The 11,627-nt window shown below is 25.2% G+C and overlaps 1 protein-coding gene and 1 long non-coding RNA gene across 8 annotated transcripts in view; one reads left to right on the top strand and one right to left on the bottom strand.

Annotated features, from left to right (window-relative positions):
- The window catches only part of LOC117171473, an 18,553-nt gene extending 15,498 nt beyond the window's left edge, over positions 1-3,055 (bottom strand). Inside the window, exon 1 of the long non-coding RNA XR_004466884.1 lies at positions 2,991-3,055. This is a non-coding gene — a long non-coding RNA (uncharacterized LOC117171473). The remainder of the gene's footprint in view (positions 1-2,990) is intronic.
- Positions 1-11,627, top strand: part of LOC117171471 (synaptic vesicle glycoprotein 2B-like) — a 37,633-nt gene that overhangs the window by 10,579 nt on the left and 15,427 nt on the right. Inside the window, exons 2-5 of one of the 7 annotated variants that reach the window (XM_033358819.1) lie at positions 3,803-4,027; positions 8,740-8,787; positions 8,975-9,136; positions 9,334-9,496. In XM_033358819.1, the coding sequence (XP_033214710.1) occupies positions 3,904-4,027; positions 8,740-8,787; positions 8,975-9,136; positions 9,334-9,496 (497 nt within the window). In that variant the 5' untranslated portion in view covers positions 3,803-3,903. Of the gene's footprint in view, positions 1-3,652; positions 4,028-4,079; positions 4,282-8,739; positions 8,788-8,963; positions 9,137-9,333; positions 9,497-11,627 lie in introns of those variants that run through there. The other 6 variants (XM_033358825.1, XM_033358824.1, XM_033358822.1 and 3 more) reach the window with 6 other exon arrangements.

Genomic DNA, 11,627 nt, shown 5'->3' with positions numbered 1-11,627 from the left:
CGAGTTTTGACATTGCAAAATTCTTTGTATATCATTGAGTCATTTAAAATCGCGTAGTGTACGTGCCGCACGTGTCACACACTTGCAGATCTCGTAACTCGATACTAATTTTGTTCAGTCTCGGAATCGCTAAATTATCCGTGAAACATATAATTTCAGATTAGAGTGAACGCTGTCGATTCCAATTAAATAAATAATCTGAAATATTTTTCGCCTAGAAAATTTAAATGCAACAATTTTCTGCTTAATTGAGGAAAGTTCGTTCTCTGTCTCCTTTTAAAATCTAGGAATAGAAGATGTCAAACTTTCACTGAAATTTGTTCAACAGTAGTTACAATAATTATTTTATTAAACAGCTAATTTTTAAAGCAAAAATTTTCAGTTTAAAAAAATTATTTATCACCCCGAAAAAAATTAATTTCTAAGCAAAAAGAATTCTTTTATACTAAAATACATGAAATTTGAACCCAATAAAAAAATTCTCAACCAAAAATATGAATTTTTAACCAAGAAGTTTAATGTTCTTTCGAAAAATACGTATTTTTAACAAAACTGCTGAATTTTCGACTAAAAAGATAAATGTTCAACTAAAAATTGAATAGTTGAATTTTCAATTAAAAAATTTAATTTTGAACTAATAATAGAGACAAGTTTCAACAAAATAGTCCAATTTTTAAACTGAGATAAGTTTTTAAATAAAATCATGCATCTCGGGTCAAAAAATGAATTTTGTATAGCAAAAAAAAAAAAACAATAAATTTTTAATAATACAGATAAATTTTCTACTATAATAGTTGAGTTTTCAACCCAAAAACAGGAATAGTTAATGAAACAGTTACAATTTTAGCTACGTAAATTATTTATCATTTGAAACAAAACGAATTTAAAAATACAAAATTTTTAAACAAAAAAAGGAGCTGAAGTTTCAACAAAATATTTTAATTTTCAGCCAAATATATGAATTTTAAACAAAAAAAAGAACTTTCAACTAAGAAGATTAATTTTCTTTTGAACAATACGAATTTTTAAATACATAGTTGTAGCCATACTCATTCAACAATTATGTGCATAATATTATTAAGGAGGATTCGTCTCTGTCTTCTTTTGAAATCTAAAAAAAAAACTTTTTATCAGAATTTAACTCAAAATTATTCAACAGTAGTTACAATTTTTTGTATTGTACCTTGATGAATAATTATTTAATTGAATTTAATCAATTTCTCCTAAACAGGAGATGTATGCCGATTTTTCACGAAAATAGGGGAATGCATTTTTTAAAATAAAATTCATTTATGTACCAGATTGAATTCAATTTGACACACTTTTAATCCCCTTTAGATTCAAAGAAGGAATATATTTAATTTTGAACAGAATAATTGAATTTTCAACAAAAAAGATGATTTTTAAGCAAGAAGATTAAATTTCTACCATGAGTCATGAATTTTTTACTAAATAGTTGAATTGTCAACTAAAAAAATAAACTTTTAACCAAAAATGGAATAGTTAAATTTTCAATTCAAAAAATTAATTTTTTAGTAGTTCAATTTTCAACTAAGTAGTTGAATTACAATAAAAAATATATATTTCCAACCTAAAATGAAATATAGTTAAATTTTCTACTAAAATAGTTTAATTTTTATCCGAAAAAGAGGAATTTACGGTACAACAGTTGAATTGTCAAACAAAAAATTACTTTATTACAAAATTGTTAAATTTCCTACAAAGTAGATTATATTTTTACCCGAACTGAAATTTTTCAATAAAAAAACTATCAAACAAGCAGTTCAAGTTTCTAACTATAAGATTACTTTTCTAACAAAAAAGACACATTTTTTAACCAAATGATTGAATTTTAAACAAAATAATCAATTAAAAAAATTTTAATCATAAGAATATCATTCTAGACTTTAATGTTCGATGAAATAAATTTTCAACACCAAAATTAATTATCAAATAAGAAAGATAACTTTTGAACTAAAAAGACGATTTTTCAACTTAAAAGGACGAATTTTTTACTAAATAGTTTAATTTTCAACAAGTATTTTAAGTTTTAAGCAGATTATTGATGATTTTTCAATCGAAATAGTAGAATTCTTAAATCAAAAAATTTTAACTTCAACCAAAAGCCACAAAAAATACGAGTGTTCAATAAACCAATTACACTTTCAACTAAAAATATGAAATTTCTGCTGTAAAAGATAAATTTGAAAATTTTAAAAATGAAAAAATGCATAAAGATAAATCAGAACGAGCTTTTTTTCAATTATGAAGAATGCTCAACAAACCAGTTGAATTGTTTCATAGAAAAAGATGGATTTTTAACAAAATAGTTTATTTTTAACTAAGAAATATGAATTTTCAATAAAAAAGATTACATTTCTACCAGAAAATGTACATTTTTAATAAATGAGGACGAATTTTCTGTTGAAGAAGACGAATTTTTAGCAAAAAAGTTAAATTTTTGACAAAAAAAATGACTTTTTAACCCAATACGAGACTTTCAAACAGAATAATCCAATGTTGAACCAAATAGTACACTTTTTAACTGGAAAGAATTAATCTTGAACTAAAAATAATATAATATAGTACAAATTTATATCTAGAATAATATTTCAATCAAACAAATTCTATATTTAATACAGGATCCAAGAAATGTTTGTTTGATTTAAAAAAACATTTTTCTGAGTGTATTTGTTTCTATTAATTGCAACAAACAAGAAAAAAGGGGCTAATGGAGAAGTCGCTTTAAAAAAGGTGGAAAGAGAGGATTAAAAAAGGAGAGAACACGGAAATATGGGAAAAAGCATATAAAGTCTGAATTAATTATCTTTGTGAAATGGCTTAATAATGAATTAAATGAATAACTTTAATAAAAATAATAAAAAATTAAATACATTGAAATATAAAATGACACACATAATCATGTATTGCGATAATTCGCCACAAAGGTGAAACTATCGTTGTAGAACGATATATGTAATTTACCTTACCCGCAATTTAAAAATCGCTAAACTTCTAGTATGTAAATTGCATATCCCTCACTTTACATCGAGATTGCAACTTTTGCTTTTATGATAGGATCAGAGTCACCAGGTGCTTTTATAAACCGGTCGAAGCATTGATCCGTAATTTATTATCATCTCACAACACCTGTTTAATTTGATTATTATTGTAATTGACATATGCGCATTCTACATCAAAAAAACATTTCAAATCTAAAAACCAGTACTATAAATTTGACAATTTCAACATTTCCTTAAAATTCAATTATCTTAAGATATCTGCACAAAAAATTTGAACATGTACCTACTTATTTGGATTCAATCAAAAATTTAGAATAAATCTATCAAATATTCGATTAAATTTAACAAAGCATGTATCGCATAATTATCTCTCTTTTTTGAAATACCAATATCATGCTGAATAGCAACAAATGTTTTACAAAATTTCGTTTTCTTCCCTCAAATTTGCATTAACATTGTTATCACTATGTCTGAAACACTTACTATCTAATGCAGACTTTCCTATGTTGTCGTTGCACTTTGTTCAACATTCAAGCTGCACGTGGATACTCGATAAAAACAAGTGATCTAATTTTTCATTAAATAATGAATATCAAAAGCATAAAACTGTCACCAACACAATTTATTGCACTCCATGAAAAGCGTCACAGTGAGCGTACTTTTGATATTAAGACTTAGAAACACGATATGATTTTTTTCTCAAGTGATGGACATTGCCCCCGTAATTTCTACATTGAAAGTACAAAATTAATCATTTCTTGGACGTCTGGGATCTTTAGCAGTTTCAAAGACGTTGCAAAGACGATCACATGCTATCAGAGATACGCAAACGATAAGTGCAAAACATGGCCATTTGAGCTTTGTGAAGTGAAGGAGAACCATGTCTCGCAACAGTTGCAATAAAATTTCGGATTGTTCTCAAGAATTATTTCGAAATGATCAACATAGAAATTTAGCTGAAAGTGATTCCGAAGGTCAATCGTTTTCCGACGACGATTTAGAAGGTTAGTAAACGTTTCGCGCGTGCGAATGCAATATCAAATAATGTGTAAAGTGTCTTCTCGAATTACCCGCAGTCGCGTTAAACCAGCTAATACCACTTTAAGTCGGATATTCAAATTTAAGCAAAACATGTTCCAGTCTGTTTGTGCAAAAGTGTATTTTTTTAATCATATCGTTATTCGCGTCATTATATATTTCGGGTATTATCTGGAGATGAAAGTTTAACAAAAAGTGCGGTTAGATTATAGAATAGCTGGTACCACTCTTTATTTCATGGAAATTTTTTTTCCCAAAATCAAAGTATTGGAACATGAAATTGAAGTAAATTTTAAGCGATTTGTTAAAAGAAAGCATTAAAATTATTTTTAATTGCATGATTATAACGTGTCAAATATGGGTCTACAAAAAATTTGAATTTGTCATTTTAACTTACCATTAAAGTATTTTAGACATTCTTCCTAGCAAAACAGAGTATATATACCTAAAATTTCAATCTTTTTAAATAAAATGGAACATATTTTGTGAATTATTTTCATGAGTATAACTTTTTACCTTGCCGGGAATTGTAAAAGGACTTGAACGGTAACTTAAATCTTTTAAAAATCGCTTCGAATTTACTTCAATTTCATGTTCCAATAGTGCCAAAAGTGCCAATATCCGCAAGCGATCTTTAGTTTTATCGTGCCAATTTATTAATGTCCGAAAATCACTATTTCTGTTGTATTTTTAATCAAACGGTTCTTTTAGAGAGTATGGTGAAGCTAAATTTAGAAATTGAAAAATATTTAATAGAAATATATTATAGGACAACTGTATTGTGACATGTAATAAAATTGATTGAAATGAAGAGGGCCTTCATTGAGGCCAAAACGTAAACAATCAATTAACCTATTAGATGGCCTATAAGGGATCTACATACAATGGCACGCGCATAAAATTCGACAAATGAATTTGAAATTAATCAACTTAATTTTTTGTACAGTTCTTCGTTTCACTTATCCGAATGTCCTTCTGGTTTCATTAAAACAACTCGTAAATCAGTTCAGATTAAGGGAAGCCAAATGACTTTTAGATTACTCTTTTAAATCATACTTCTCGAATAATCTCGATGCAATTTAATCCAGTTTTCATAATTCGTTTCAGCATATGTTTCAAAATTTTGGTTTTAGAATTTGTCCTAATTATCTTTTGATGAATATTGGCATACCTCTTGAAATCAGCTTTCTTTAGATTTGCTAAAGTTGTAACTCGCAAATTTGATCATTATGAAAAAAAAGAAATTTCTATTTTCAAAAACAATTTTAAGGAATACATGTTCTACAATTAAAAAATGTTTGAAAAAAATCGATACATTCTTCTAAAATTAGAATCTGTGGTAACTTTATTTTTTATATTTAGTTGACAAAAAATTTGACCTAATAACCAACATATAAGAAATTTTTTGCATCATTCGGCTTCTAATACCAAATTTAATTAGAATTAAAAAAATAATCTTTTTAAGCATTTTGAAATTGAAATATTGAAATTTTGAAATCTGTGGAACCTTTTTTTTATAATTAGTAGCAAGAATAAAAACATTTTTGACCTAATAACCAACATATAAGAAAGGTTTTGCGTCATTTTTATTTTAATACAATTTACTTAAAATTTACTTTAAATTAGAATAAAAAACTTCTGAGAAAATTCGAATTTTTTTAATTAAACAAATTTTTTCTAAAGAGAAAATTAAAAAAGATTTACAAAGTTTTCGAACAAAAAATTAAGAAACCTTTTTAAGAGTTTCAAAGTTTTCAAAAGAGTCTATAAATTTGTTAAGGTTCCTGGAAAAATTTTAAAGGATGTTTTATTTCGAAAAATAATAATTGAATTTTAAAAATTTCCAAAATTCTCAAAAAAGTCTCTGAAATATTCCAGGTATTTTTTTTATTTCGAATGATTTATTTTTTAATACACAATTTGCTCAAAATTTCGAAAAATATGCTTCTTAAGAATTTTAAAAGGTTTCAAGAGAATACAACAATTCTGGGAAAATTTTAAATGATTTTTTTACAAAAATAAATTTCAAGAGTAAATTAGAACAGATTTCAATTCTAATGATTTCCTAACATTTCGAAAAAGAGTGTAGAAGATTTTAAAGTAAAATGTTTCAATTTTGCAAGATTGCAACATCTGAGACAAAATTGGAGTAAGCATAAGAGATACTAAGAAGTTTTAAAAAGATTAAAAAATAATTTTAAATCAGAAAAGATTTAAAAAATTTTAAAACGTAGATTTCTGAAGATTTAAAAAAATAGAAGATTTTGAAGAATTTCAAAAATTTTCAAGAGAATACAAAAATTTCTTAAAATTCCTGGGAAAATTTTAAATCTTTTTTGAGTTCAACAAATCAATTTCGAGAGATTATTTCAAAAAATTTGCAAAATGGTCAAAAAAGTATCTGGGAGATTTTAAGTTGTTTTTATTTTTAAAAGAATGTTCAAAAATCATAGGAAAAATGCGAATCATTTTAGATTTGCATTTGAAATTTTTTTAATTCTTTTAATATGCAGGTTTTTGTAGATACTGAAATAAAATATTGAAGCTTTTCAAGGAATTTGAAAGTTTCCGAGATAATAAAAAACTGTTCTGAAGATATTCCTGAGAAAACTTAAAATGATTTTTCTGTTGAAGAATTAATTTTTAGAGAATGTTAAAAAATTTACTTCTTTAAAGATTTAAAAACTTAGCAAAAAGATTATGGAGATGATAAGATATTCAGGAATTTCAATAGTTTTGAAAGGATTCAAAATATTTTGAAACTGTAAAGGATTTTCAGAAGTTTAAGAAAAAAAAGTCTTTTAAACTGACTCAAATTTTTCCTAAAATTTTGCAAAATCTTCGGATACTTAGTCGACGTACCTAGAATCTTCAATAATCTTTCAAGATTTTCTTAAAAATGGTAGGAAAATTATATTTTTGTATTACATATTATTATTTCCTTCAGATTATAATTTGGTTAAATTTTCTTTCTTGAATTAACAATTTTTTTGTTGTTCAAAAATTCAACTATTTGGTCAAAAATTCTTTATTTCGGTTAAATTCGACGGTTTATTATTTAAAAGTGAAATATGTTTTAATTTGAAATAATAACTATTCTATTTTTCACTAAAAAATCATCTTTTCTGGCTGAAAATTGAGTTTTTTATTGAAATTTAGCTTTGACATATCTGAAATATTCCAAAATAGTTTTGAATTTTCTTATGAATCTAAGGAAAATTATGTTTGTAGGCTTGACTAAAAAATCCAGAAAAATAAAATATTCGAAATAGAAAACTCCCAAAATGATAAAATTGCTGAAATATAAACATCCCGATTAATAAAATTCCCGAACTTACACAATTAAAGAATTGTTTTTAATTAATATTATTTATTAATTACAAATACGATAGTAAAATATTTTGTATGCACATTTTTTTTGTATAATTTTCTATGTATTTTTTAAAACTACTGTTTAAATTCAAAACAAGCTTATTTTTTTTTTAAATTCTGAATGCAAGTTTTTTTCAAAAATGTGCATAGTCGTTCTTTTAAATTGTTTCTTTTGTGATAAAAATTTTGTTATTGTGTTGTTTTTCGCACGAAGTAATATTTTTGTTCAATTATCATATGTCAAACTCAAACAATAATATCGTGTCTTGAATTTCGCAGTATCGGATGTTTTATACTTCGACGATTTTCTTTTGGAAATTTTATTATTCGCCAATTTTCAAACTCGGTAATATTATAAACTGTCGGGAATTTCATTATTCAAGAATTTATCAAGTCGGGATTTTTATATTTCGGCATTTTATAATTTCGGGAATTCCCTATTTTGTATATTTCGAAATCTGTATTTTATATTCATAATTATTTTTCCCTCAAACGGAAAGATGTTTTAAAAAATCTTAAGAATTGCTTACATTATCTAAGGGTGTTAATATTTACCTTAAAGAATTTGTTTATAACGAACAAAATTTCAGCCGAAATCTCTAAATATATATTTTTTTAATTTGAAAAAAATGTGGCATCATTTTACAAAAAAAAAAATGTATATTTTCTGTCCAGCGGCCGAAAAGTTGCGCTTTCCGACCGTCAAGCAAAAAAATAGTATACACACCGCGGCCAGTAAAAAAGAAAGCCTTAGATCACATGCTTATCAACCTCGGCTTCGCCTCAGCCGACAATTGCGTGTGATCAGAGACATTTCGTATTTTATTGGCCTATGTATGTAATATACTAATAATTATATATCCGATCCCAGTTTTTAGAAAATCCTTTAAAAATTATTTCACGAGACACCTTAATATACGGTATTTGCGAAAATATCTTATAAACTATTTTATTTCAAGAAACTTGGACAAGTGCTATGCTTTTAAGTATTTTTAAAGTTCGAATAACAAATAAGGAAAAAGCATAAAACTTCTGACGCAATATTTTCTCGCCAAAACGATGACTCAAAATTAACAAGATAGCAGTTTTAAAATAGCGTACTCATTTCAAAGAATTCTTTTAGAAAAAAACTTCACACCGATTTTATTTAAATCTTGATTGACATATTACAAATTGTACATATAAGAATAAACACTTTTGAATAAATAATTTTCTGTTGATCCCAAAAGCTTATTGGAAACCGTAAAGAATGTACAATTCTATCGAATTTTGTATAATTTATTCTTTACATAATAATTTTTTTCAGAGTCACAAACAGAGGAATCTGTAGCTCAAAATGCTATCGAGGCGACAGGTATGATCCACAAATATTTCCCATAAATAGAAATTGTATTATTAGGAATTCCATCAGTCAATTTGTATTTTATTAAATACTTTATCAATCATCAGTAATTTTATAAATCGCCAAATTTAAATTTTGAAAACTGAAACTTACAGATAAAAAATTTTGATAGGAAAACCAATGTTTAGGATTTTTTCAGGTTTTGGTAAATTCAATTGGAAAATATCGATATTGGGTGCCTTAATATTTATGAATGCTGCAATTAGTATAAGCAGCGCTAGTTTCATTATTCCTGCGGCAGTATGTGATTTCCAGTTAAAAACTGTCGATAAGGGGAGAATTGTAATTTTTCCTTTACTCGGTAAGTTATCTTCTATTTTATCTATACACTTTTTCGTATCAGTTTCTAACCACCTTTTTTTATCAGGAAAGTAATCAATTACTAACAAAATGCTGATAAGAAGTTATTAAAAAATTTGTTTATCAAAAGAAAGTTAATAACAAATTAGAAATAAAAATTAATTAATATAATTAATTGGACATTAAATATATTTTCAGGAACATGTTTTGGATGTTTAATATGGGGATTCATAGCAGATTTGAAGGGTCGAAGAAAGACCTTAATAATGACTTTACTTCTTCAAGGAATATCCGAAGCTTTTGCTTCTTTTATAAGAAATTACTGGATATTCTTATTTTTCAAGTTTCTGAGTGGTGTCGCGTAAGTATAAAGGTTCCAAAAAATTACTCATTTTATCTAATAAACATTTTTCTTTTTTTTATTAGTGCAGTCCAAAGAAGGCTTAAAAAATGTTTTGAGTTAAAAACTGCCAAAAAGTCAAAAAATGGTCATTCATCTTCATTTTAATTTTTTATTGATAGCAATAAATGAATCAGAAATTATTGGTTGAATAATTTAGGAGATTTATTTGAACTATAAGAAAAAACATGCAGACCATTTTTTTTCTGGCTTTAATAGAAAAGTAAAAAATTTTTTTTCTAGAGATTTTCATTCGACATGACTTTTTAGCATAATAATGCTAACAGACCATGTTTCTTGGCTCCTGATGTACTAAAATAATGACTAGAATTTCCAACATTTTTAAACGAAAAGATAATCAGCAAAAAAATTCTCAGTTTCTGATTTTACTTAAAAATTGATATATTTATCTCCTTCCAGGTCCCAAAAAATTTGGTAAATTTTCTTAAGCATAGGTTTAAGTTTTATGTCCAAAGAATTTTTAAGATTTTAGAATATTTAAGCAAATTGAAGGAAACTTTTGATAGATTTAAAAAGCTACAAGGAGTTTTAAATTTTTTTTTAGAGATTTTACAAGATTTGAAAGGCTTTGAAATATTTTAGGGTAATTTAAAAGATTCCAAGGCATTTTCAAGTAATTTAAAAAATGTTCAAACTATTTTCAAGGATAAAAATAATTTCAATGGATTTAAAAACTGTGAAGATATTTTGATACATTCGTAAACGAATGTATTAACAAGCATTTAAGGACATGCTAGAGTTTCTCAGATTTTCAAATATTTCAAGATATTTTCAAAGATTTAAGGGTATTTAAAAAAATTCTCGGGAATTTTCAAGTCATTTTTGAATTATGATATATCCGAACAAGAAAATTCTTAAATTTAAAGAATTGAAAAGCCTGTTTTCAATCAATATTATTTGTTTATAAAAAATAAATTAATCAAATAATCTTATCAAAGAAAATTGTTGAAACGATCAAGTTTTTTTTTAATTATTTTTTTAATTTAAAATAATAATCATAATTGTATGGAAATTGTATACAAAAATTTAAATAATATTGGTTGAAAGCACTATTTTGTATACTGAGAACAATTTTGACAATTTAAAAATAATAATGTGCACATTTTCAAAACAAATTTTGCATTTAAAAATATATTTTATTCCCCTTTTGTTATTTTAAATTCAAACACTAATTTTAAAAAACTTTAAAATTTAAAAAATATTCTTTGAGAACAATACTTTATTATTTTATTTTAAATAAATAATGTTTACAACAAAATTGTTTTTTAATTGTTAAAATTTGAGAATTTTCAAATTCGTTAACATTATCAACCGTGGGGAATTTCATAATTTGGGATTTTTCCGATTCGGGAATTTTAGTGTCGGAAATTTTATTTTTTTCGGGATTTTTCAGTCCTCTCTAAATATTACCGAATTTTTTTATTCCCGAATTATAAAATAATCAAACTAGAATATACCCAAATTATAAAATTTTCTAAATGAAACTAAAAAAAAATTATTCGCAAATAAATACTGTTTGGTTATTAAAAATAAAGTAATCAAATATTTTTAAAAAGAAAAATGTTAGTAATGTCTCAGATTTAAAAAAATCAGTTTTAAAATTTTAAATTACAATAATTGAACAAATATATTTCTGGATTAAAAATTTTCTTTGACAATGTGCATAGTATTTCAAAAAAATAGAAAGATATTTCTCAAAAATCGAATGTAAAATTTGCTTGGAAAATTTTATTAAGTGAGGAGAAAATATAGGCAGAAATTTTTGATTTCTTCGAGACACACATGTTCTTAGATTGATTTTTAATACAATTTTTATACAATTATTGTTATTTTCAATTCATACAATAATTACAAATTAGATAGACGTAGTTAAAACAGTAATTAAAACAGACGTAGTTTCATTGTCGCGTGTAAAAAAATGCGCATTCTTTGAAAAAAAGATTTGTTATTAAACATTTTATTGCAATTTTTGTCGTTTTTCGATAAACTGAAATTGCTTATTTTCAATGTTATTTTTATGATTGAAACTTTACTCATACGGTCTACTGAGCAGCCTTGTCGTTCTGTTACT

The sequence above is a fragment of the Belonocnema kinseyi genome, chromosome 4 (assembly GCF_010883055.1).
Source record: "Belonocnema kinseyi isolate 2016_QV_RU_SX_M_011 chromosome 4, B_treatae_v1, whole genome shotgun sequence".
Lineage (NCBI taxonomy): Eukaryota > Metazoa > Arthropoda > Insecta > Hymenoptera > Cynipidae > Belonocnema > Belonocnema kinseyi.
Note: the sequence above shows the minus strand (reverse complement) of the source record. Positions and strands in the feature narration are given on the sequence as shown.